Source organism: Herpailurus yagouaroundi, unplaced genomic scaffold (genome assembly GCF_014898765.1).
Source record: "Herpailurus yagouaroundi ecotype Mexico unplaced genomic scaffold, PumYag 29, whole genome shotgun sequence".
Taxonomy (NCBI): domain Eukaryota; kingdom Metazoa; phylum Chordata; class Mammalia; order Carnivora; family Felidae; genus Herpailurus; species Herpailurus yagouaroundi.
Window position 1 is genome coordinate 46,762,803 of NW_024412377.1, and position 27,938 is coordinate 46,790,740.

The 27,938-nt window shown below is 39.2% G+C and overlaps 1 protein-coding gene across 3 annotated transcripts in view; it reads left to right on the forward strand.

Moving 5' to 3' along the window:
- The first annotated feature begins 815 nt into the window (after positions 1-815).
- Positions 816-27,938, forward strand: part of MRPL22 (mitochondrial ribosomal protein L22) — a 35,055-nt gene continuing 7,932 nt past the window's right edge. Inside the window, exons 1-5 of one of the 3 annotated variants that reach the window (XM_040443014.1) lie at positions 816-947; positions 1,027-1,069; positions 15,964-16,081; positions 21,238-21,303; positions 22,539-22,616. In XM_040443014.1, coding sequence (XP_040298948.1) covers positions 920-947; positions 1,027-1,069; positions 15,964-16,081; positions 21,238-21,303; positions 22,539-22,616 — 333 coding nt within the window. In that variant the 5' untranslated portion in view covers positions 816-919. Of the gene's footprint in view, positions 948-1,026; positions 1,070-15,695; positions 15,749-15,945; positions 16,082-21,237; positions 21,304-22,538; positions 22,617-27,938 lie in introns of those variants that run through there. The other 2 variants (XM_040443005.1, XM_040443022.1) reach the window with 2 other exon arrangements.

Here is a 27,938-nt window from a genome sequence, read left to right on the forward strand (position 1 = left end):
GTACCCAAAGAGGAGTAGAATAGAATGGCCTCGTTGATTGCCGACTCTATGAAAGGGACTGCTGTGGAGGAAAAGGAATGGAAATTTCAGATTCTGCGTTTACACTCTCCTGCCCCTGTGTTGCTTGTTTGCATAGCGTACTTGGCACTCCTGCATCTGTAGCGAACGAAACCTGAAATATCGATTCTAATACAGAGAGGTCAAACATATTTGGTTGTGGGTAGGGGCACTAACTTCCGAGGCATCCGGTCCTACACTGAATTAGTGATTTTGCCAGTTATCTGAATTTACCCTAAACGAATCTGTTTCCTCATTGGAGAAGGAAGATGATAATCCATGTCTTGTTGGATTGCTGTGAGGAATACTTGGGATTTAGTGAAATGCCTGCCGGGCATATATGATAGCAAATTCCTGATGTATATTAATTTATCTCTTGGAGGCCAACCTGGAGATTAACAGGGATTAGGATATCGTACTTTGTATTTGAGCTGTTTTTTTCTTTAAAAGAGCTTTCCACATGATCTCGTGATTTTTACAGCAAGCCTCTGCGGTAGGGATCGTTATTTCTGTTTCTCTGACACGAAAACTGAGGCCCACCCACGTTAGGTGGCTTGTTCACTGTCTCTGTTTTTTCTAATCCTTTCAGAACGTTTGTGAGGTGAAGTTTCTCAATTTCTCGGGATCCTGATGAGTTTCCGGAAACTCCCTAGTTTTTGGCCTTTATTAAAGTCATTCATTCCCAGGCAAAGCTGGCCGGATCACATCTGAAGTGCAGGCAGCGCGTTCGCGGTCTCCATGACAACATCGCGGGTGTAAATACTGCTGCGTCTGCTGCAGGGGAGGGCAACCTGAGACTTGCGCACTCGCCTCGTCCAGGCAGCGCAGGAACTCGGAGGCTTCCGTAGAGGGAGGGAGAAAGATGGCGGCGGCAGCACTGGAACGTTTGGGTAAGGATTTCTTAGTGGTTTAGGGGAGGCAGAAGGGAGTGGAGGTGGGCTCAGCTGACGGCTTGTGTTGATGTTTCAGGTGCATTATGGATGCAGAATCTGAGGGGGAAGCTGGCCTTAGGGTAAGTCTTTCGCCTTGGAGTTATAGAGGGCTGGAGGCCTCTTTGCAAGTTTGTCGGTTACTGAGCCCCTGTGCCGCCCTCTGCCTTAGGCTTTAGGGCTGTGGAGGGGAACAGAACGGCCAGTCTCTGCTTGGTTACTCCGACGTTCCGCCGCCGTATTGCATGGCCCTGAGGGAGTCAGGGTAACCTATCAGTCACTCAAGGGACATTTTGGATCTCTTTTCCAAACAGTCTCCGAATATGGTTATATTCTCCCAAACCGTGTTGGGAGCCTCCAACTTTTCTAGTTCCCCCTCTAGTTACTTGATTACATGAGCAGGGGCTGTGTTGTAGACAACTGAGCTTTACGACGTGCCTGGAATTGTGTTAAACGCTTTATATGCATTATCTCATTCTCATAACATCCAGCATAGTGTAGGTATTGCTCTACCATTTTTCAGACAAGGAAATTGAAGTTGCCCAAAGTAAGATAAGGTTCCCCTGGTCATAGGAAGTTTTAAAGCTTTATACTGTCTTCCCCAGAGCATTCTTAGACCTCAGGACGGAAGCGTTTTTAAGGTTAGGGAATGCAGTTAAATCGGCCCTGGCAAGGAGCCTTTCTCTGTCACCTTCTCCTTGTCCCTCTTCTGCAGTACAGCTATTGATACTTGGAGATTGATAATCTGATTGTAAATTGTCTGATCGGTGCATTTGTTGGAGTTTATCTTGGTTTACGTCATAGGCTTTGGAGAGACAGGTGAGTTGGGTGTGAATGCACTTTTTAAGCGGTGTGATTTTGGGAAAACTATCCTTTTTGAGTTTTAGTACTTATATATGCTATGAGAGTAATATTAGTACCTATGTCATTGATTTTTGAATGAGAATTAAAGGAGGTAGTGCATATGAAGTGTTTAGTATAGTGCATGACATATAACAATCCCACCTTAGATTCTGTCTGCCATTACTGTTTTATTCATTATAAATTATTAATGTGTTCCCATTATATTTAGCTCTGTTCTTGGTGTTTGGGTCAGTAGGCTAAAGAAGAAAATAGGAGGCACTGCCCCTTAGGATTTGTTTATGCTTTGCTTTTTCAGATTATTTTTTATCATTCCACCCCAGCTATGCTGATTTACTTACTCTTGTTGAATATGCTGTCCATTTATTTGCTTCTTGGCTTTTTCATGCTGTGCTTTCACTTCTTGTCTATAATATGAGTTCTAATTATTTAAACCGTGTTCAAATGTTTCCTTCTTAGGAGGTTTCTCAGATCCCACTAAAAAGGAAACAAATTAATCTCTCCTTTTAGCATGTGCCTCTTAAATAGGGACTTCATGTTAATGTGTCTGTGCCCTTTACTAGCTGTATACCCTGGAGAAGTAGCAACAGTTCTTGTTTCTCTTTGTAGCTCCAGGTTATGGTCTTGCACAAAGTGAATATTTTGTTAATGTTTGTCAGCTTAAATTGTCCTGCACTGACTATACTGGGAAGCTCTGAGCAAGCAACTTAGGCAGTTTGGCCTCAGTCTTTTCATCTATGTAATACAAAAGGGTTCAATTTTGCTAGATAATCATTAAGGCTCTTTCTGGTTGTGAAAGAGTATAAATAATTTTGTGAATCCCTAGTCTGGACTTTCTAATAGACAAATGGTTATGTAAAAACTAAATAGAGAAGGTATAATTAATGCTCATGATAACTCTGTAAAATCTTAGAGATTTTCTAATTCAGTGATGAAACGTCATTGCATATAGATGGCACTCAGTTAATGGAAATGAACTGGAAGAAGCAGTCTGTGTAAAATGAGAGAAAGTGGTAGGGCCTGTGGCAATTAGTAGAGTGCATTCCTCATCTAAAGGCATTGAAATGGGTTAAGAAAAAGTGCTAACCAAATAAAACTTTTCTGTAGGCTGTATTTGGTAGTGGAATGACAGTTTCCAGCTTTTGAATTCCAAGTCTCCCCATTTTACTGATGGATGCATTTGAGAATTTTAATGACTTACTGAAGGCTACACAGTTAATACAAGTCAAATCTAGGACCTAAACAAAACATTGTCTGGGTGATGAATCAGGCCTGCAGATGTGTTTTGTTTGGACTACACAGGATTTAAAACGTTTGAAATTTGAATTAAAAAAACTGGCAGCTTCTTATAAAAATCCAGGTTTCCAGATTATCTTATGCATCACAAAATATGGCAACAATTTTCTAGAGCTAAAAAGTGTACCACTCTTTAGATAGGGCCTATACTCTTCAGTTTTCCTCGTTTAAAAATTTTTTTTTATTATTTTTATTTATTTGTTTATTTAGAGAGAGAGTGTGTGACTGGGCAAGGGGCAGAGAGAGAGGAAGACACAGAATCTGAATCAGCGCAGAGCCTGATGCAGGGCTCGAACCTGCAAGCCATGAGATCGTGACCTGAGATGAAGTTGGATGCCACTGACTGAGCCACCCCAGTACCCTCAGTTTTCCTCATTTTTTGACCATATGTAAAATCCTTCACTAATTCCAAGCCCTCTTATTTATGTTACCTGGCTATTCCCTGTATTCTTTAATTCATTCTACAAACATATATTTAGTGCCTTATGTGTACTAGGTACTATTCTGTTTTTTTTTTAATTTTTTCACATAATTTTAATTATCATATCCATTCTTCAAAAAATATACATATATAATTTAATTATTTATATGTAACTAAAATATTATACAGTCAGTGAATTATATAGAGGTAAAATCATACTATTTATTTTGATTCTAAAACATCAAAAGGTATTAACTACATCAGATGTTATAAACTGTCCAACCTAGTCCAAAGGAATTATTTATTGCATGTGTACTCCAATATGTTTTTTTTTTTTTTTTGCCCCCAGAGTGTGTTCTGTGGTTGTTAGAATTTGTTAACAACATTTAAAAATTTCACAAACAAACCCAGATTTTCAAACTTTTGAAATAATAGTGATCTGGCAGTACTGGGCTACATAATAATTGTGTGTGTGTGTGTGTGTGTGTGTGTGTGTGTGTGTGTGTATTCCTTGGTATGCTTCTAGTTAGGAAGAAAAATAGTAAATCCATGATAGTTTTTAATAAAAAGTGTAGAGGCATAGTGGCCTCATATATAAAACATACTCTCTTAAAGTTTTAGAGGTATCTGTGTATGTGTGTGTGTGTGTGTGTGTGTGTGTGTGTTGTGTGTGTATATGTATATATATATGTATATGTATATATATATATATGTAGATACTTTTTAACAACTGGGATTAGGGGAATATACAGAGTAACTTTGTCACAGTGTACTGGGGAGGGATGCAAGGCCCAGTGAAAGAGCTAGAAAGCATGAGTTTAATAATGATGGTTGTGCCTATTGCTTGTTAAGGGGGCTTTGACACATAATTTAAATTCTGAATCCAGCTAGATTTCCTGAAAGTGGATAAACTAACAGTCCTAGGTGTAGACCACTAAATATATAGGAAACTAAAAATTAGATAATGCATATTATAACAATTTGAGAAATAAAAAAAAGTGAATAGATTTAGTAGACTGTGCCCAAGATAATGACTGAGCATCAGACATGTCCCCCTGAAAGGCAGAAAAAGATTAAATGAAAAATATGAGGCCAAAAAAAAAACTCGTAAATTTTTTAATTTTTTAAATGTTTATTTATTGTTGAGAGAGACAGAGCGCGAGTTGGGGCGGGGCAGAGAGGGAGACACAGAATCCAAAGCAGGCTCCAGGCTCCCAGCTGCCAGCACAGAGCCTGACGCGGGGCTTGAATTCAGGAACTGTGAGATCATGACCTGAGCTGAAGTCAGACGACTGAGCCACCCAGGTGCCCCACCAGGTACTGTTCTTTTTTTTTTTTTTTTTAATTAAAAAAAAAATTTTTTTTAATGGTTATTTATTTTTGACAGAGAGAGAGACAGAGCATGAGCAGGGGAGGGGCAGAGAGAGAGGGAGACACAGAATCCAAAGCAGGCTCCAGGCTCTAGGCTCTGAGCTGTCAGCACAGAGCCCAATGCAGGGCTTGAACTCACAGACCACGAGATCATGACCTGAGCCAAAGTTGGATGCTCAACTGACTGAGCCACCCAGGCGTCCCTCCCCAGGACTATTCTAACACTAGAGATTTTGCAGTGAACAAAACCAGAGTAATCCCTCACAGTCTATTGAGGAAAGCACTTGATAAGTAAAATGTAGAGTGTATTAGACAATGACAACTGCTTAGGAGAAAATGTAAGCAGAAAATGGGAACAGGTAGTGTGTATATATTGGAGAGGGGTTACAGGTTTGGATAGGTAAGTCCTCACCAAGAAGATAACATTTGAGTAAAGATGTGAAGGAAATGAGGGAGCAAGCTATCAGAGGAGCAGATTTTGGAGAGAATATCACAAGTTCAGTTTGAGGCTTATTAAATTTGTAACATCCAGTAAGCGTTCAAGTGTAGATGAAAGTAGGCAATTGAATATATATGAGTTTGGAATTCAGGGAAAGGATGTCAATTCAGGAGTCATCAGTGCATGAAGAGTGTTTAAAGCCATGAGACTGGTTGACTTCACCATAGAGCGAAGTAGAAATTATAAGAGTACAAGGATTGATTCCTGAGGCAGCCAGCATTTACAGATCTCTCTCAAAAATAAATAAACTGGGGCGCTTGGTGGCTCAGTCGGTTGGGCAGCCAGCTTCGGCTCAGGTCATGATCTCATGCTTCATAGGTTCTAGCCCCATGTTGAGCTCTGTGCTGACAGCTCCGAGCCTGGAGACTGCTTTGGATTGATTCTGTGTCTCCCTCTCTCTGTTCCCCTCCCCCGCTTGCCCTCTATCTCTCAAAAATAAATAAACCTTTAAAAAAAAGTTAAAATATTTTAAAAATAAAAATAAGTAAGTAAATAAACTTAACAAAAAGGAATGTGGAATTTAGGCATTTGGTCCTTCTTGGTTTACATAGTGAGAAAATCTGGCTTATTAATCATCCACATGTGTATAGCATAATAACAGAAACCTTTGGAACAGAGAAGTCATGCTCCCTAGTCTGCAAAAACTTGCAGCAGGGGTCAATTTTGCCCCTACCCCCACCTCCAGCCCCCTAGGACATTTGGCAATATCTGGAGACATTTTTGGTTGTCCCAACTCAGGCCAGGGGTGCTACTAGAGTGGCTAGAGTTGAGGGATCTTACTAAGCATCCTACAAGGCACAGGATAGCCCCCCAACAAAGAATGATCTGGCCCCAAATATCAATATTGCAGTGGTTGAGAAACTTCTGAGTTTACCATGGTCCAAAGTTGCTGGAATTTTGTTTGCTTGCTAAACTCTTGTTTCCTTGTGTGACTGTCCTTGACTTTAACCAAATGAAATTATATTGAATTATGACAATATACATATCACTTCAGCCATTTATTTTAGATGCTAATTGAGACAAGATGGAGGATGTTCTTTTATTCAGTTTCAAGTGTGGGATTAACAGTGTTAACAGGAGTAATTTTGGAACAAAGAATTTTTCAACTTGATGCATTTAATAACCTGCATATAGTAACCTCAAGATTGAGCCAGAGGCCAGTCATAATTTCACTTGGGATTTGGGTATACCTTGCACTAGATTTCAAGATGAATTTTGAGTAATACATAGGAAGTATAATTTCTGAAATTCTGACTTTAGAAACTCTGAGATCTTGTTTTATCTGAATTCTTAATCCTAAAATTTGCTTTGTATCTGCCACTCTTCAATGTCTGATGACTGTGGGAAGAATTTGAAAAGTGATAGTCCTTAAGTATCCTTAAGTATTGGTAGATAGAAGACACCAGAGTAATAGGACTAAGGAAATTCATATGCTGGTTCCAGTATACCACCCACTTTCCGTTTGAGCTCTGGCAGTCTCACCAGACTGTGGGCACCTGTGTGTGTGCTTGTGTGTACAGGCATTCTGGAGACTTGGTTCATGCCTACCTTCCTTCATCCAATTTACAGAGGTGCAGTGAAGCTAAAGGGATTTGGGCTTCCCAGTAAATGTGAGGATGTTGTAAATATCAGTAATGGTCCTTGAACTTCAAAATGATAAAAGTTGATCTTGGATGCCTTTCAGTGTTTTTTGTTTTTTTTTTTTAAGGTTTTAACTTGCTTTGATTTTTCAGAATGCTAACAATAAACTAGATTGCTAGGCGGACCTAAAATTTGATGTTTGTTGGAAAACAGTTTTTTTTTTTTTTTAAATTTTTTTTTTTTTCCAACGTTTATTTATTTTTGGGACAGAGAGAGACAGAGCATGAACGGGCGAGGGGCAGAGAGAGAGGGAGACACAGAATCGGAAACAGGCTCCAGGCTCTGAGCCATCAGCCCAGAGCCCGACGCGGGGCTCGAACTCACGGACCGTGAGATGGTGACCTGGTTGAAGTCGGACGCTTAACCGACTGCGCCACCCAGGCGCCCCGGAAAACAGTTTTATAGAAGGAAATGGATTCTAGCAATAGCTCATGTTATCATTTGTTAATTCCACAAATTTCCTTTTCTTGAATCCACTTTCTCTAGTGACTCTTTGCAGTATTTCTTACACAAAAATGTCTCAAAAGTTGTAAGTTTTGAATTACATAGTTAAGTTTTGAATTACATATTTTCAATTTACCCCATGATTGCTTCATTTTCTGCTTTAATTCCAATAGTTGACCAGGAGAGGGCGTGTAAGAACTTTTGTTTTAATACACTTCTGAATTAAGTACTCTGCTTGGAATAATAATTTAATTAATTTGATTACAATTGTTTAGTATTTGCCTGGTAGTTCGTTTTATGAACCATCTGAACCCTGAAAGTATTGTAGGTATTCAGAAAGCTTTGTCATTGTTGATTCATAATGTGTTTAATTTATTAAGCACCATACGTAATTCACTAAATGTGTATTGATTTGAGTACAAGACACTGTGTTAGATATGATGTATACAGAAGGCATGGGCCTCACCCTCAAGCATTCTTTAAGACTGGTTAGTGTAATAGTGGTTTCACAGAAGAAGAATTAAATAGAAGCCAAGAGGCTTGTGTTTCTGTAATCCTGCTGTCAACAATGAGATTTGAGATAGAATTAAGGTTCAGAGAGACCCTAGAGATGATATACTCCAATTCCTCTTTTCATAAAGAAGCTGAGGACCAAAGAGTGGATAAACTTAGTGTACCCATGAATTACAGCTTCAAGCAAACGGTCATGATTCCAAATGTGAGAAGGTTTGGAATTGTGTGATAATAAAGTTTACAGTTCACAGTGTTCATTTTTTCTGGAGACTAGGAGAGATGAACTGTTCAGAGGGCCTTATTTAAAATTAATACTAGGCATGCCTGGCTGGCTCAGTCGGTTAAGTGTCTGATTTTGGCTCAGGTCATGATCTCATGGTTTGTGAGTTTGAGCCCTGTGTTGGACTCTGTGCTGACAGTGCAGAGCCTGCTTGGGATTCTCTCTCTCTCCCTCTCTCGTTGCCCCTCCTCCACTGGCACACACATTGTCTATTTCAAAATAAATGAAATAAAATTAAGGGCTCCTGGGTGGCTCAGTCGGTTGAACGTCCGACTTTGGCTCAGGTCATGATCTCACGGCCTGTGAGTTCGAGGCCCATGTCGGGCTCTGTGCTGACAGCTCAGAGCCTGGAGCCTGCTTGGGATTCTGTGTCTCCCTCTCTCTCTCTCCCCCTAACCCACTTGCATTCTCTCTCTGTCTCTCTCAAAAATAAATAAATATTAAAAAAAATTTTTTTAATAAAAAAAATTAGAAAAAATAAAATTAATACTAGCCATCAGTGTTTATTATGTGCTAGATGCTGTAGGGTACAGTATATTAATTATCCACCATCAACAGAATGAAGTGGGTATTATTCTCATTCTGAAAGTAATAACATCAATTTTATTGAGCCCTTTTAAGCATCAGGTTAAGTATTTTACTTAAAATACCTTATTTGACCTCCTTAAGAAGCCTATGAGGGAATTACTGTTATTACTCCATCTACTGATGAGGAAACTGAGCTCGAGAAAGTTATGTGACTTTCCTAAGTCCACTTACCTTGTATTAAAGTTGGGATTTAGACTCAGGTTTACTTGACTCCGTAGTCTCTGCCCTCATTACTTAGCTTATGGTTTTGCCTTTTTTTTTCTTTTTTTGGAAATTCTGCCCTCTAGCATCATGTCTCCTAATTTTGTACTTTTCGCTTAAAATAGTGGAGCCTATATGTGGATGGCAAAGGTTTAGTCAAGTATTTAGATAGTACTGATCTTTTTTTCTTTTTTAATGTTTATTTATTTTTGAGAGAGAAAGAGAGAAACAGAGTGTGAATGGGGGAGGGGCAGAGAGAAGGAGACACAGAATCTGAAGTAGGCTCCGCCAGCCTAGAGCCCGATGTAGGGCTCGAACTCATGAACTGTGAGATCATGACCTGAGCCGAAGTTGGACACTTAACCGACTGAGCCACTCAGGTGCCCCAGATTGTACTGATCTTAATATTGGGATGTAAAATGGTGAATTTGAAGTAGAATAGGAAAAATGAGCCAGTAGGAGAATAGGTTTTTTAAATTCTTTAGTCCAAATGATTTAAAAACTAAAAGACTTGGCTAAATATATCATCCAATTGCATAAATTGTGTGAAAATCTGCCACTTTACAGTAACTTTGAATATTTAAGTCTGGGTTAAAGATTTACTTAGTATCCATGTGCCAGATATTGTCTTTAGTGCTAGAATACGGAAGATGTTATACTTGCCCTCAGAATGCTCAAATCTGTACACTTACTATAGGAACTCATTATTCTGTAGCCAACTTACAGTACCATAGTACTAACTCACTGTTGCATGGTTGGCAAGAGGAGAGTACTTTTATATGCTGTTGAATTTGATTTGCTAGTATCTTTTTGCGAATTTTTGCATCCATATTCATCAGGGATATTGGCCTGTAGTTCTCCTTTTTTGTTGGGTCTCTGTCTGGTTTGGGAATCAAAGTAATGCTGGCTTCATAGAATGAGTCTGGAAGTTTTCCTTCTCTATTTTTTGGAACAGCTTGAGAAGGATAGGTATTAACTCTCCTTTAAATGGCTGGTAGAATTCCCCAGGGAAGCCATCTGGTCCAGGACTCTTATTTGCTGGGAGATTTTTGATAACTGATTCAATTTCTTCACTAGTTGCGGGTCTGTTCAAATTTTCTATTTCTTCCCATTTGAATTTGGGAAGTGTGTGGGTGTTTAGGAATTTGTCCATTTTTTCCAGGTTGTCCAGTTTGTTGGCATATAATTTTTCGTAGTATTCCCTGGTAATTCTGAGGGATTGGTTTTAATAAATCCATTTTCATTTGTGATTTTTATCTATTTGGATCGTCTCTCTTTTCTTTTTGAGAAGCCTGGCTAGAGGTTTATCAATTTTGTTTATTTTTTCAAAAAACCAACTCTTAGTTTCATTGATCTATTCTACTGTTTTATGATTCTATATTTTTTATTTATGCTTTGATCTTTATTATTTCTCTTCTTCTGTTGGGTTTGGGGTTTCTTTGCTGTTCTGCTTCTAGTTCCTTTAGGTATGCTGTTAGATTTTGTATTTGGGATTTTTCTTGTTTCTTGAGATAGGCCTGGATTGCAGTGTATTTTCCTCTTAGGACTGCCTTTGCTGCATCCCAAAGGGTTTGGATTGTTGTGTTTTCATTTTCATTTGTTTCCATATATTTTTAAATTTCTTCCTTAATTGCCTGGTTGGCCCATTTGTTCTTTAGTAGGATATTCTTTAACCTCCATGCATTTGGAGGTTTTCCACACTTTCTCCTGTGGTTGATTTCAAGTTTTGTAGCATTGTGATCTGAAAGTGTGCATGGTATGATCTCAATTCTTTTATATATTTTGAGGGCTGTTTTGTGACCCAGTATGTGATCTATCTTGGGGAATGTTCCACGTGCACTTGAGAAGAAAGTATATTCTGCTGCTGTAGGACGTAGAGTTCTAAATATATCTGTCAAGTCCATCTGGTCCAGTGTATCATTCAGGGCCATTGTTTCTTTACTGATTTTCTGTCTAGATGATCTGTCCATTGTTAAGTAGAGTATTAAAGTCCCCTGCAATTACCACATTCTTACCAATAAGATTGCTTATGTTTGTGATTAATTGTTTTATATATTTGGGTGCTTCTGAATTCGGTGCATAGACATTTATAATTGTTAGCTCTTCTGATGGATAGACCCCATAATTATATAATGCCCTTCTTCATCTCTTGTTACAGCCTTTAATTTTAAGTCTAGTTTGTCTGATATGAGTATGGTTACTCCAGCTTCCTTTTGACTTTCAGGAGCATGGTAGATAGTTCCCCGTCCCCTCACTTTCAATCTGAAGGTGTCCTAAGGTCTAAAATGAGTCTCTTGTAGACAGCAAATAGATGGGTCTTGTTTTTTTATCCATTCTGATACCCTATGTCTTTTGGTTGGAGCATTTAGTCCATTTACATTCAGTGTTATTATTGAAAGATATGGGTTTAGAGTCATTGTGATGTCTGTAGTTTTCACGTTTGCGGTGATGTCTCTGGTACTTTGTCTCACAGGATCCCCCTTAGGATCTCTTGTAGGGCTGGTTTAGTGGTGATGAATTCCTTCAGTTTTTGTTTGTTTGGGAAAACCTTTATCTTTCTTCTATTCTGAATGACAGGCTTGCTGGATAAAGGATTCTTGGCTGCATATATTTCCTGTTCATCACATTGAAGATTTCCTGCCATTCCTTTCTGGCCTGCCAAGTTTCAGTGGATAGCTCTGCTACTACCCTTATGTGTCTACCTTTTGTATGTTAAGGCTCGTTTACCCCTAGCTGCTTTCAGAATTCTCTCTTTATTCTTGTATTTTGCTAGTTTCACTGTGATATGTCGTGCAGAAGATTGATTCAAGTTAAATCTGAAGGGAGTTCTCTGTGCCTCTTGGATTTCAATGTCTGTTTCCTTCCCCAGATTGGGGAAGTTCTCAGCTACGATTTGTTCAAGTACACCTTCAGCCCCTTTCTCTCTCTTTTCTTCATCTGGAATTCCTATGATACAGATATTGTTCTCTTTGCTGGAATCACTTAGTTCTCTAATTCTCCCTTCATGATCCAGGATTTTTTTTTATCTCTTTCTCAGCTTCCTCTTTTTCCATAATTTTATTTTCTGATTCACCTATTCTCCCCTCTGCCTCTTCAATCTGCACTTTGGTTGCCTCCATTTTATTTTGCACCTCATTTATAGCATTTTTTAATTCATCATGACTGTTTTTTAGTTCCTTGATCTCTGCAGCAGTAGATTCTCTGCTGTCTTCTATGCTTTTTTTTCAAGCCCAGCGATTAATCTTATGACTGTTATTCTAAAATTCTTGTTCAGTTATATTGCTTATATCTGTTTTGATCAATTCTTTAGCTGTCATTTCTTCCTGGAATTTCTTTTGAGGAGAATTCTTCTGTTTGGTCATTTTGGTTAGTTTTCTGTCCTTTGTGTGTTCTAAAAGCTTGTTATGTGCTCTGCACCTGTGAGCACTGCTATATTAAAGGGGGTCATATACTGTCCAGGGCCTGGCCCTTCAGGATGTGTTTTGGAGACTGTTACTTGCTCTCTGTTGTTGTGACTTTGGTTATTTTTTTCCCCTACTTGTAGTGATGTTTTGGGCCCTCCACCAGGTGTGCTTTGATTTGTGACTTGAAGTATCCCTGGAAAGGAAAACAAACAGATAAACAAACAGAAAACAAAAACCGCACAAACACACAAATAAAAAAAAAAAAAAAAAAAGAAAGAAAAAAGAAAAAAAAAAAAACCCAAAAGCAAAAAACCAGAAACACCAGCTGCAAGTAAAGAACAGGGTGGATGTGGTGCCGATGGAAGATCACATACAAAGAGAGAAATGACAGGGACAGGGTCGGCGGGGGTGGGGGGGGTGGGGAGGGGAATAAACATTGATTAGGCAAAGAGACTAAACGGCTTAATCCAGAGAGAGAGAAAGGAAAATAAAGGAGGCAGGGGGAAAAGCAGATAAAATTACCCAGACAGTGAAACTATACAGCTTGATTATTCCAGAGAGAGAGAGAAAGGAAAGAAGGAGGTGATCCATGTGTCAAGAGAATGGGTTAAATATGTCTGTTTATACAAACCAACAACCAGAGTAACCAGACTAGAGGAGGGAAGAGATAAGAAGGAGAAAAGGAAGGAAGAATATATCTATATAACAAGAATTGTCTGAGAGTTAATCCAGGCGATGCAGCAGCGCTGGTCAGGAGGAGGGGTCCCTCTGGTTCCTCAGTGTCCATCCCGCTCCGGTAGATGCGCAGTTACCCGGCACGGAGGGGCGTGGTTTGGTGTACACGGTTCTCGCCTCCACTGTGGGCCCGAGGTTAGATCCCTGAGGCCCTGCCTTGGTGGTGGTGGGGTGAAAAATGGCAACCCCCCAGTCTCTCCTCCATGGACCCGGTGTCCCAAATCACTCTGTTCGAGCCGTCCTCACTGTGCCACAGGTGCAGACGAGGCGGTTTGCCCTGCTCTGCCGACTCCTGTGCCCCGCGCTTGGCTGGGATTCAAACTCCCGCTCTGTGCGCCCTGCTACTGGGGAAGCGCCTCTCCATGCCGCCGGATCTGTGGTCCCTGCTGGCTTTCTCCTGTCCCGCAGCACTCCAGGGGGGGAAACACTTTCTCCTACTGCGGACTGCGCCCCCGACCTAGGCACCGAGCCTGGGGCTGGCTCCCCTCCTCCCCAGGTGCACCAACAGGGCAGCCAGCCCCAGTCCAGAGAAAGCCCCGCAGTTAGAGATTGGATCTTTCTCCATGCTGCTCTGAGGTTTTTCCCTTGTCCAGATACAGTCGTATGCTTCCCCAGCCGCTCTTTCTCTTCCCTTTGTCTGTCCACAGAAGGGGATCCCTTCCTTCCATTCATTTTATCTCTCCCAGTTTGCAATCACGCACCTATGGCCCGTCAGGTTGTCCCCGTGTATCCCTGGCAGCGACTCAATCTTTTTTCCTCCCAGCCTCTTCAAGAACAGAGTACTAACATAGTGGGGAGGGGGCGCCTGGGTGGCCAAGTGTCTGACTCTTGATTTTGGCTCGGGTCATGGTCTCACAGTTCATGGGTTCAAGTCCTGTGTGGAGCGCTGTGCTGACAGCATGGAGCCTGCTTAGAGCATGGAGCCTCTCTCTGTCTCTCTGTCTGTCTGTCTGTTTGTCTGTCTCTCTCTCTCTGTCTTTCAAAAATAAATAGAAACAAAAGACAGTGGGGAGAATGGTTGGGAGAAGGGATCACGTGATAGCTCGCAGTGAGGTGACATTTGAGCTGGAGTTTAAAACCGGACAAACATTTCATTCAGGAGATAATGATTGAGGAAAAAACAATATGATCAAAAGCAGAAACACACGAAAGTATGTGGTTTGTTCAGGGAACAATGAACATCTGTGTGGCCAGGCCAAAAGGTGAATGAGCCAAGATGGCAAGGTTGGGGTTAGATTATAAAAGGCCTTGTGTGTCTTGCTGGGATTTTAGACTCTGTATTCTGCATAGCATGGAAACACCAAGTTTGTGTGTTACTTGGATATCCCCAGAGATACAAAAATAGATAATATGATGAACCCTCTTAAACTCATCACCCAACTTCAATAAGTTACTCATGGCCAATCTTGTTTTGTTCCCTACTATGTTCCCTACTCTTTCCCATCATATTTTGAGACAAATCCCACACACTATATTATTTAATCCATGAATATTTCACTATATATCTCACTAAAAAGCGTCAAATATCCAGTTAATATTCAGATTTCCAATGGTTAAATCACTGTTATACTTTTAAAATTGTCATAATCTACACATTGAAATTAATTGATATTGCTCTTAAGTCTCTTAATTAGTAGGTCCTTTTTTCAGCTCTTTCTTTTTCCCCTTGTAATTTATTTGTTGAGGAAAATAGGCTGTCTTGTAGTTTGTGCAGCTTGGATTTTGCTGAGCACATCCCTTGTATTGTTTAACATGTTTCCTCTCTTTGTATTTCCTGTATTGAATCTAGAAGCCCAATTAATTCAGGTTTGTTTTTGCAGAAAGACTACTTCATGGGTGGTGGGTAGTGTGTTCTTTCATCAAGAGGTATATAATGCCACCTTTATTAAGTTCTTAGGGATTATGAAATGATGCAGTTTGTCTTGCCTCCTCGGCAAAGTTGAGTAATTCTACAGAGCAAGTCAGGGATCCAATGTATCTTCTTTTATTTTTTAAACGTTCATTTATTTTTGAGAGAGAGAGAGAGAGGAGTGCGAATGAATGAGCATGAAGTGAGAGGGGCAGAGAGAGGGAGACAGGATCTGAAGCTGGCTATGTGCTGACCACAGAGAGCCTGATGTGGGGCTTGAACTCACGAACCACAAGATGATGACCTGAGCCAAAGTCAGACGCTTAACCAACTGTGCCACCCAGGTGCCCCGTGTCTTCTTTAAGTCTGTTTTAGAACTGAATTGGCTTATATTAGAGAGTCAATATTTTTTGGCCAGTCAGAGCAAGAGATCATGGGTTAATATCTGTTTACTGTTTGCCTTATGCTAATCTTTAACTTTTTACTTTTTTTTTTTTTTTAATTTTAAAGACAGAGAAACCAAAATTTAATTTTAAATTTAGGGGGGGAGAGGGACAGGGCTCTCAGCGTGGAGCCAGACTTGGCGTTTGATCCCACGACTCTGGGAACACAACCTGAGCTGAAATCAAGAGTCGGATGCTCAACTGACTAAGTTACAGGTGCCACACAACTGTTTACTTTTAGCTTTCAGTAAACTGACTCTTTGTGATATTTTATGTAAAGTTGTTCTCTGTTAATGAAGACATCTAGACTGTTTCCACTTGTGATACTAAATAGTTTTGATCAAAATGGAGCTAATGTGGTTCAGAAGATACCTAAGCTCTGGAAAAGATTCTAAGTGTGTCTTGTTTTACAGACTTCTTTCATCTCACAGCGTTTTACCCCAGTCACATATCCACACAACTGCATCTCTGGACGTATCTCGAAAATGGGAAAAGAAGAATAAAATTGTGTATCCTCCACAATTGCCTGGTGAACCTCGGCGACCAGCAGTAAGTTTGTGGCTAGAAATAATCTCTTAATTTTGATGACGAGCTCTTACTCTTAGGTGGCTAGCAATGAGTTACTGTTCCATGTGAGGAAAGGGAAGAAGCATATGGCAATTTGCATGATCGTTTGATTGATACGGAAAATGTTCTAGATTTACCTCCTTGGTATTGTTAAAAGGTTGTTTTGTTTACTTGTTTGCCTTGACTTTACCTTCTGTATGGGGGCCTTAATTCTAAAACTAAGCTAATAGCTTGAGGCATCCTGATAGATTTTTGACTCTTAGGAGGCTTGCTAATGTATTCTTAGTAATGGAGCATGAGGAGTTGGAAAGGATGACTTAAACCACTGACCATATTTAAATCATATATATATGGTTTTCTAGTGTTTTAAATTTTGGACATAGACGCATTAAGTTGTGATTTTCTGTGTGTTTGTAATTCACAAACTTTTGAATTAAGGTTTAAATTTAATCACTGGATTCCTTTCAGAGATACTGAGTTTTATTTAGCTGCTCAGAATTCTTTTACCCTCTCCAAACTGCTGGTGAGTTATCTAGTCTGGGATATAAGACTAATTTCCAGCTTAATGTGAATTTATATCTGTTAAAAAGTTTAAGCAGCTAATGATTACATCAACAAGGTGGGACATTTGAATCCTTAAGAAAATAAACCATGGTAAGTGCTTAGAAAGAGAATTAATTATTAATAATGCTATTAATAGAATATCAGTAGTGTTAGTGTCAGTTATATATCATTCAGTTTAGCAAACATCTTTTAAAGACCTTTGGGATTCAGGGCCACTGGATCCCGGTATCATCTAAGTAATATTATTTGCTTAACTTAAAAAAAAAATTATTATTTTTTTAGTGTTTTATTTATTCTTGAGAGAGAGAGGGCACGAGTTGGGGAGGGGCCTAGATATTGGGACACAGAATCTGAAGCAGGCTCCAGGCTCTAAGCTGTCAGCACGAGCCCGATGCGAGGCTCAAACCCACAAGCTGAGGGATCATGACCAGAGCTGAAGTCGGACGCTTCACCGACCGAGCCACCCAGGCTCCCTTCATTTGCTTAATTTTTATATGAATTTGACAGCATGCATTTCATTAGGATTTAGTTGCTAAGTATTGGTCTGAATTAGTACAGTATTAGGTTTTCTTTCTTTTTTTTTTCTTATTTAGGGGAGTTAATTTATTAATTTAAAGAGCTCCCACATTGGGAAATAGAAAAAAGAGATGCTAATAGTTTAAACAAATAACTTAAAAAAATTTTTTTTTAATTAAAAAAATTTTTTTTAATGTTTATTTATTTTGAGAGAGAGACAGAGAGACAGAGTGCGAATGGGAGAAGGGCAGAGAGAGAGAGGGAGACACAGAATCTGAAGCAGGCTCCAGGCTCTGAGCTGTCATGACAGCACAGAACCCCATGCAGGGCTTGAACTCACCGTGAGGTTATGACCTGAGCCTAAGTCAGATGCATAAGCGACTGAGCCACCCAGGCACCCTTAATTTTTTTTAATGTTTCTTTTTGAGAGAGAGAGTGCACATGTAAGCAGGGGAGGGGCAAAGAGACGGGGACAGAGGATCTGAAGTGGCTCTGTGCTGACAGCAGTGAGCCCTATGAGGGGCTTGAACCCACGAATTATGAGATCATGACTTGAGCCAAAATTGGATGCTTAACCAACTGAGCCACGCAGGCACCTCTAAACAAATAACTTTCTATCTTTCATGTTTTATCTTGGCATCAGAACTTAAAAGTTAGATTTGTGACAGAATCTATGCTGTTAAGTATTGATTCTACTTTATAATTAACCAAAATTTAGAAAAAGTTACATATGTGTACAAATATAAATAATTTCCTATTGTTAATGAGCTTTTTTCTTACCTGAACTCTTTGAACTTAGATATTAATTGAGAAAGAAATCATAGCATTTGTCAGGTTCAAAATCTAAAAGTAAAATTGTGTATTTTGTAGTAGTAATCTTTTAGGATACTAAAACAAATGCACTTCAGGATATATCCGAAGTGGCAAAATTCAAGTAGTAAACAGTTGAGATCACAGATTTTGAGTGAGTAATCCTTTTGGGAACAAACTAGGACTCTTAGAAAATACCTTAACATTTTCTGAGTTTAAATAGTATTTGGTAAATCGACATTGGTGCATCATTTATACCTGTTATGACTGAAATATTGATGCCCTTCATTAAATACCTAGCTTAATAATGGAATAATTTGCACATCTAGCCACATAGCTCTTATACTGTGATTTTGTGCCGTGTGACCTTTTACTTGTCAATCTGCTAACTGCAAACATCTTAAAAATTAGTTTTATCCCTAGTTTAGGGGCGCCTGGGTGGCTCAGTCGGTTAAACGTCTGACTTCAGCTCAGGTCACGATCTCGTGGTCTGTGAGTTCGAGCCCCGCGTCCCTCTCTAGGCTGATGGCTCAGAGCCTGGTGCCTGCTTCCGATACTGTGTCTCCCTCTCTCTCTGCCCCTCCCCCGTTCATGCTCTGTCTCTCTCTGTCTCAAAAATAAATAAACATTAAAAAAATTTTTTAAAAATTAGTTTTATCCCTAGTTTAAAAGGGGGTCAGATAATATTTACAATTTTAACTCATTCTGATCTTCAGCATTGAAATATGCAGCTAAATAATAGTGGATCCATAGTGAGTAAATCCTGTAGCAGTAAGTTAAAATGAATGTCATCAATTTAGGCTTTTTTTAGGCCATTCCTCTTATTTTTAAGGCTATTTTCCTAGTTTAGCTAACACCAATTTCCAAATAATAGAGATTCCTGTGTAGACTTTATCCAACATATGGCTTCACATGGTACAGAAAATGAGCCAGAGAGAAATTAAATGGCTTTCTTCATAATAGTCATATCTTGTTAATTTGGTCTTGAGATTACTTTTGCAATACCTTTGAAGAAAACTATGTTATTTAAGTTAAAAGTGCAGTGAGACTGTATCAAAACTGTTTCGACAACCATTTCCATAGGAGACATTTTTTAAATTTTTTATTTTATTTTATTTTATTTTATTTTAATGTTTATTTTTGAGAGAGAGAGAGAGACAGAGCATGAGCGGGGGAGGGGCAGAGAGAGAGGGAGACACAGAATCTGAAGCAGGGTCCAGGCTCTGAGCTGTCAGCACAGAGCCTGACGCGGGGCTTGAACTCACAAACTGTGAGATCGTGACCTGAGCTGAAGTCGGACACTCAACCGACTGAGTCACCCAGGCGCCCTGGAGACATTTTAAATTTATGGATTAATTGACATACTGAGAATAAGTCATACTTACAAGTCATTATATGGATCCCATAAAGCTCTAGTTTGGACTTTTATTAGGTGCTACGTTTTTATCATTTGAGTTATTATGTGCATTTTAAAACAAGTTAACTTCTTTAAAAGTTATCAAGGTAGACATTTCATAATTTAGACTTTTACCTCATTTCAGTAACTTTTTTGCACATTATATCCTAAGTTAACTTTATCTAATTTACTATAGAGGTTGGTTAATAATGACCTCTAACTTGATCTTGTGACCTTCAACTTTGCCACTTTATGTATTTGCTATGACAGGTTTGTCTGGTTTATGTTTAGAAAATGCACTGAGACATTGCATCTGCCTAAAGTAAATGCTGAGCTTTTTAGTTTTCAGAGAGCATGATTGAATAACTTTCTTCTTCTTCTTTTTTTTTTTTCTTTTGTAAATACGTCATTCCTTTTTTTTCCCCCATGCCCCTTCTAGGAGTACAGTATCTTTTTTACAAAATTGGAAGACAATCACATACAATTCAGGTTAGGAGATAGCCCACCATGGGAAACCAAGAATTGAAGGGTTTCTATATCAAAGATTTTACTGAGTGTATTAATTTTTGCAGATGAATATTATCGGTCATGACAGTTCTTCTTTCCACTCCAGTGCTCCCCAGGACACTTTATTGCTGAAAACGTAATTAGGCTATTGCTACAGTTTTCAGCCTGTCAGCTTCTATTGCAACTGAAATGAAATCTGCTCCATATTAAAAGATGGCCACTTGAGAAAACTGCTGTTTCTAAGGCATTTGAAAATTTCCAGCAGGAGTCAGAATGTTAGGAAGTTCTCAGGTTTCCTTGTTATTGTTTACCTTGACAAATGGTTTCTAATGTTTTTAAAGGGACAATATGGTGTAATATGGTGGAAGGAATGTAGGTTTTAGAGTCATAGGGGAACTTTAAAGATACACCTACTAGACACTGTATTTAGGCATTTCATATACTTCCCTGGATGGCACTTTGACTTCCAGCTTTGTCTCTCACAAGCTTTGTGGTCTTGGATTAGTCACTTGATTGTTCTGATTTTTACTTTATAAAAATAAAATTAGAGTGAGAGCAAATGAAATAATGGCCTTGGAAAGTACTTCGTGAACTGTAAATTGTGTAATGGATGATTGAGTAAAAAAATTAAATGGGATATAGCTACCACCATAAATAGAAGATAATAAAGATCTGACCATGTGCTGAGGCACTGTAGAATGCTTCCTTTACATAGATTATCTTATTTAATTCTTACTATATATTTATGGGGTTGGTGCTGTGATCTTCATTTTAAAGAGGAAACTTAGAGGTACAGAGAGATTAAATAGCTTGGATTCTATAGCTAGTAGATGCTAGAAGTAGAATTCAAATCCTGGTAGTCTGATTCTAGATCCTGTGCTCTTACCAAATAACAAGAATATCTTATGAAAATAGGTTTTTTTTTTTGTCCATTTCACCATTATTCTCCTCACTGAGGAAAAAAGGAAACTTTGGTCTTGTTGTACCTTTTCTTTTGTTCTTTTTAGCCAGCCAGCTAAGTGTTTTCAAAATAAATTTTGAAAGTTATTATTTTATATCAAAACGAAATCTTATACTATTTCTCTGGATAGAAATGTTGCAAATATGGCACAAAGTAGCCAGGTTGTAGTTCTATTTCTGCCTTAATAATCCTTTAACATAGTGATAATTTAGAAAAATATAACTTTAGTATAGGGAAAAATAATCTCCAAATTCTTAATAATGTTTTTATTTCCTGTGGCAATATTTTCATTAGGCATAAAAAGTGAAAGCTTTATTAACAGTGTATGTTATTGTTATTTTGATCAGTTTGCTAACTTTTTTTTTTCTTTTCCCTGTTTGCAAGGAAATCTACCATTGTCGAAGGCAAATAAAATACAGCAAAGACAAGATGTGGTATTTGGCAAAATTGGTAAGCTAAAATGACTATAAAGAAACTAAAAATTTTCTACCAGGATTTGAAGAATTGAAAAAAATTTGCCCTGATTTCTCCAAAAAGTGAGAAATATAATTACATGTTCAGACAGTCGTAAGTAATCCACAAATGATTGCCCAGAGATGTGTGATTTTGCTTAATTTTTACCTTTCTTCTGAGAAACTAAATCATGTTGGATACATAGATATTTAGAAAAAGGCATCAGGAATCTGGCTATACCCTAAGAGGATCCAGGAGGCAAGCTTATTTATCTTAAAAGTTGATTCAACCTATTTCAAAACTATTGCTGTTTAAGATTTTTCTCTGGAGAATGAAATTTATGTATAAAAGAAGGCAAAGCCCCAGATATACATATAATATATTTATCCTGTAGGAGAGGGAGATGCCTTTAATGCGTAGTGTGGTCCTTGCCACTCTGTGATCTCTCTCTCACATCTGCTCTCTTAATATTACTGAAACATTTATAACCTAAGTTTTATGGTTAAAATGTTTAAGTTTGATTCTTTTAATAATTTTTTTTTTAAGTTTTTATGGGGTGCCTGGGTGACTCAGTCGTTTAAGCGTCCAACTTCGGATGAGGTCATGATCTCACACCTTGTGGGTTCGAGTCCCACATCAGGCTCTGTGCTGACAGCTCAGAGCCTGGAGCCTGCTTCAGATTCTGTGTCTCCCTCTCTCTCCGCCCCTTCCCCACTTGTGTTCTGTCTCTATCTCTCAAAAATAAATAAAAATGTTAAAAAAAAATTTAAAAAATGTTTTATTTTCAGAGAGAGAGAGAGAGAGAGAGAGAGCAGGGGAGGGGCAGAGAGAGAGGGAGAGAGAATTCCAAGCAGCCTCCGCACTATCAGCCCAGAGCCTGATGTGGGGCTCAAACTCAGGAGCCATGAGATCATGACCTGAGCTGAAACCAAGAGCCAGATGCTCAACCAAGTGAGCCATTCAGGTGCCCCTAACTTTGATTTTGACTTAAAGAGGATGGCATCCCTTCTCAAATATCTTTTCTTCTTTGCCTGCATTTAGTTAGCTGTTTTTATTTTTATTTTTTTTAAATGCCCCCTAGTTTTACTGAGATATAATTGACATATAACTAGTTAGCTACTAGTTAGAGTTATTTGTGTTATGTAAAAGGGTTTACTTTTCATTGAAAAGAGAGCATTGACTTTTTAAACAAATTTGTTTATCTTCTCTTGCCTGTTACCCTTTAATTCTAGATACGAGGAATGTCCATTGACCAGGCTTTGGCTCAATTGGAATTCAGTGACAAAAAAGGGGCCCAGATAATTAAAGAGGTAAACTAAGATTTGTGGGGAGGGAATGCATAGCTGTCTGCTGGTATTAGTAAGCTCAACCTCAGTCCTGAATTCTCTGGTGTAAATGCATCGTTCATATAATAGATTCAGGGCACTCAGTTTTATTGATGTCCTTATACCTTAGGAATGTTGTATGCCCTAAGTTTTTTGTTTTTTGTTTTTGCCTGGAGATGCTTTTATTTGCACCATTTATTCATTTTTTTTACTGTCTATGAAGTGATAAATCTTTCTTTTATTTATTAAAAAATTTTTTTTAACATTTATATTTATTTTTGAGAGAGAGAGAGCGAGCTAGTGAGAGCAGGGGAGGGGCAGAGAGAGACAGAGACACAGAATCTGAAGTGGGCTTCAGGCTCTGAGCTGTTAGCACAGAGCCTGATGCAGGGCTCAAACCCACAAATAGTGAGATCATGACCTGAGCTGAAGTCAGACGCTTAACTGACTGAGTCACCCAGGTGCCCCTGAAGTGATAAATCTTTCTTTTAATGATTTGGGGCTTGATAGATGTTTTTAGACGACTTTTTTTTTTTTTTTTTTTGGTCATTTCCACAATTGAGAGCTTATGATTTTATAATTAATTGGGTGGAAAGAGCACTGGCCTGGGACCCAGGAGACTTGGAGTCTAATCTTTTCTGTGACAGATTCTATCATCATGATGGGCACAACATTTAACCTGTCTGGTTCCATTTTTCTTATTTGTAAACTGGGTGGAATTGCTTAATGATTTCTAAAGACCTTTCCAGTTCTGAATGTAGCTGAATCAGTATGTACAAATGGGCTAATGGTATTTGAACCAGCTCCTGGTTTCATTGATCTGTTCTATTGTTTTTTTAGTTTCTGTATCATTTATCATTTATTTCTGCTTTAATCTTTATTATTTCCTTCCATCTGCTGGCTTTAGGCTTCATTTGTTTTCTTTCTAGCTCCTTTAGGTATAAGATTAGGTTGTTTATTTGAGCTTTATTTTGCTTCTTGAGGTAGACCTGTATTGCTATATACTTCCCTTGTAGGACTGCTTTTGCTGCATCCCAGAGGTTTTGGACTGTTGTGTTTTCATTTTCATTTGTTTCCATGTATTTTTTAATTTCTTCTTTGATTTCCTGGTTGATCCATTCATTGTTTAGCAACATGTTGTTTATCCTTCATGTATTTGTGGTCTTCAAGATTTTTTTCTTGTGGTTTGACTTCTAGTTTCATAGTGTTATGGTCTTTAGAAAAGGGGCATGGTATGATTTCAGTCTTTTTGTTTTTGTTGAGGTCTGTTTTGTGACCTAATATGTGATCAGTTTTGGAGAATGTCCCATGTACACTTGAAAATAATGTGTATTCTGCTGTTTTAGAATGGAATGGCCTAAATATATGTTAAGTACATCTGGTTCAGTGTGTCATTCAAAGCCACTGTTTCCTTGTTGATTTTCTGTTCAGACGATGTGTCCATTGACAGATGTTAAAGTCTGAGGTGTTAAAGTCCCCTAGTATATTTTAAAAAATGTTTTTTAAAAATTTATTTATTATTAGCACACATATGGGAGGGCCAGAGAGAAAGGGAGAGAGAGAATCCCAAGCAGGCTCCCTGCTCAGTTTGGAGCTTGATGTAGGGCTTGATCCCACGACCATGAGATCATGACCTGAGCTGAAACCAAGAGTCAGATGCTTAGCCGACTGAGCCACCCAGGAACCCCATGACCGTAGTATTGTTGTGTTATTATGAATTAGTTCCTTTATGTTTTTTTTTCCTATTTATTTATTTTGACAGAGAGAGAAGAAGAACGCACAAGCAGGGGAGGGGCAGAGGGAGAGGGAGAGGGAGAATCCCCAAGCTGACTCTGTGCTGTCAGCACAGAGCCCGATGTGGGGCTCAATCTCGTGAACTGCAAGATCATGACCTGAGCTGAAATCAAGAGTCATATGCTTAACTGACTGAACCACCCAGGCACGCCCTTTTATGTTTGTTGTTAATTGTTGTTATATATTTGGGTGCTTGCATGTTGGGTGCATAAATATTTACAATTGTTATATCTTCTTGTTGGATTATCCCCTTTATGATTATATAATGCCCTTCTTTGTCTCTTTTTACAATCTTTGTTTTAAAGGCTAGTTTGTCCAACATAAGTATGGTACCCACCTTTCTTTTGGCATCCATTTGTGTGATGAATGTTTCTCCACCCCCTCACTTTCTTTTTTCTTTTTTAATTTTTTTTTAATGTCTATTTTTGAGAGAGAGAGAGAGAGAGAGAGCCAGAGTGCGAGACGGGGAGAGGCAGAGAGAGAGGGAAACACAGAATCTGAAGCAGGCTCCAGGCTCTGAGCTGTCAGCACAGAGCCTGATGCAGGGCTCGAAACCATGAACTGTGAGATCATGACCTGAGCCAAAGTCAGACACTTAAACGACTGAGCCACCCTGGCTCCCTATCCACCCCCTCACTTTCAATCTGCAGGTGTCTTTAGGTCTAAAATGAATCTCCTATAGGCAGCATACATACAAGATTGTATTTTTGGTTTTTGTTTCTTGGGGTTTTCTATTAAACAAGTTAAGGACAGGGGTGCCTGGGTGGCTCAGTTGGTTGAGTGTCTGACTCTTGCTTTTGGCTCAGATCATGATCCCAGGGTCCTGGGATCGAGCCCTGCATCAGGCTCTGTGCTGAGTGTGGAGCCTGCTTAAGATTTTTTATTGCTCTGCCCCTCTCTCCTGCTCATGCTAACGCTCTCTCTCTCCTTCAAAAACAAAACCTCCTCTCTACCCAAAAAAAAAAAAAAAAAAAAAAAAACCAAGGATGGGAATTCCTTGTTTATTTATTTATTTTTTTTTATAAAAATTTTTTAGGGTTTATTTTTGAGAGACAGAAAGAGCGTGGGCATGGGAGGGGCAGAGAGAGGGATACATAGAATCCGAAGCAGGCTCTGGGCTGCTGCTCCCACGAACCATAGGATCATAACCTGAGCCAAAGTTGGATGCTTAACTGAATGAGCCACCCAGGTGCCCCATATTTATTTGTTTATATTTTTTAGAGAGAGCACACACACAAGTGGAGGAGGGGGCAGAGGGAGAAAGAATTTTTTTTTTTTTTTTTTTAGTTCATGTTAGTTAACATACAGTGTAGTATTGGTTTCAGGAATAGAACCCAGTGATTGATTCATCACTTACATATAACACCCAGTGCTCATCCCAGCAAGTACCTTCCTTAATGCCCATGACCCATTTAGCCCGTTTCCCCCCCTACCTCCCCTCTAGCAACCCCTAGTTTTTTCTCTGTATTTAAGAGTCTCTTATGGTTTGCCTCCTTCTCTGATATTATCTTATTTTTCCTTCCCTTCCCATTGTTCGTCTGCTGTGTTTCTTAAACTCCACATGAATGAAATCATATGGTATTTGTCTTTTCCGCCTGATTTATTTCACCTAGCATAATACACTCTTGCTCTATCCACATTGTTGTAAATGGCAAGACTTCATTCTTTTTGACTGCTGAATAGTATTCCATTGTGCGCACACACATGCACGTGTGTGTGTGTGTATACACACACACACACACACCCCACATCTTCTTTATCCATCCATCAGTTGATGGACATTTGGGCTGTTTCCATAATTTGGCTATTGTTGATAGTGCTGCTATAAACACTGGGGTGCATGTGTTCCTTCGAATCAGCATTTTTGTATCCTTTGGATGTATACTTAGTAGTACAATTTCTGGCTCATAACGTATCTCTCTTTTTAATTTTTTGAGGAACCTTCATACTGTTTTCCAGAGTGGCTGTACCAGTTTGCATTTCTCTTGTAAATTAAGGACTTCTTTTGTCTTGTTGCTTTTAAGATGTTTTTCTTTATCACCATATTTTGCAGGTTTAATTATATTGTATCTTGATGTTGGCTTGCTTTTGTTGATTTTGATGGGAATTCTCTGTGCCTTCTGGATCTGGATGTTTGTCTCCTTCCAGATTAGGGAAATTTTCCACTATTGTGTCTTGAAATAATTTTTCTCCCCTTTTCTCTCTCTTCTTGTCAGACTCCTATAATATGAATGTTATTATGTTTGATGGAGTCACTGAGTTCCATAAGTCTGTTCTCGTGTTTCGTTCAGCTTCATTATTTTCCATTATTTTGTGTTCTAGGTCAGCTTCATTATTTTCCATTATTTTGTCTTCTAGGTCATTAATTCGTTCCTCTGCTTCTTCCAGCCTCTGTTCATTGCTTCAAGCATGTTTCTAGTCTTGTTTATTGATTCTTCAACTCTGATTCTTTTTTTTTTTTTTTAACTCTTATCACTGTAGTAAGGGTCTCACTGATGTTTTCTATACTTTTCTGAAACCCAGTGAGTTTTCTTATGATTGTTGCTTTAAATTCTCCATTAGGCATGGTATATCTGTTTCATTTAGATCTCTGGCTGTGGCCTTATCTTGTTTCATGTGGGATAAATTCCTCTGTCTTGGCATTTTGTCTAAGTCCCTGCCTTCTTTGCTCTATTAGAAAAGCCAGTTATGGGGTATCTGGGTGGCTCAGTTGGTTGAGCGTCTGACTCTTGATTTTGGCTCAGGTCAAATCCCAGGGTTGTGGGATTGAACCCTGCATCAGGCTCTGTACCGAGCCTGCTTAAGATTCTCTTCCTGGGGCACCTGGGTGGCTCAGTCAATTAAGTATCCAACTCTTGATTTGAGCTCAAGTCATGATCTCACTGTTTGTGAGTTTGAGCCCTGCATCAGGCTGTGTGCTGACAGTGTGGAGCCTGCTTGGGATTCTCTCTCTCCTCTTTCTTTCTGCCCTTACCCTGCTCACCCTCTCCCTCTCTCAAAAATAAACATTTAAAAAAAAAAAAGATTTTCTCCCTTTGTCCCTCTCCCCCACACATCCATCTTGTGCTCTCTCTCTAAAACAACAGCAACAAAAACACAAAGTAGCCAGTCTGTCTCCTACTCCTGAAAGTAATGGCCTTGTGAAGAAGAGGTCAAGTAGTGTCTAGGGCCTGGTGCTTCAGTGAGTGTCTCTGGTGTGTGCTCCATGTGCTCCACTGTTGTGTTTTGGCTGCTCTATCCTTCAGGCCAGTCGTTTGCAGAGGCCTCCCTTGCTTGTTATGGGCAGTGTTTTGTCCCTGGCCTGAATGTGGTGAGTTTTAACTAGATGTACTCTAGTCTGCTTGTGAAATGAGACCTGAGACCTGATACCAACTCCACCAGAACTGAGGACTTGCAGAACTCTCTCGTTGGGAGACGTGATGTGGGCAGGGGTTTGTGCTGGTCTCATGGGGGAGGAGCCTTTCACGCTGGGACCAAGGCAAGTGTGGCTGAGAAGGACAGTCCCACAAAAGC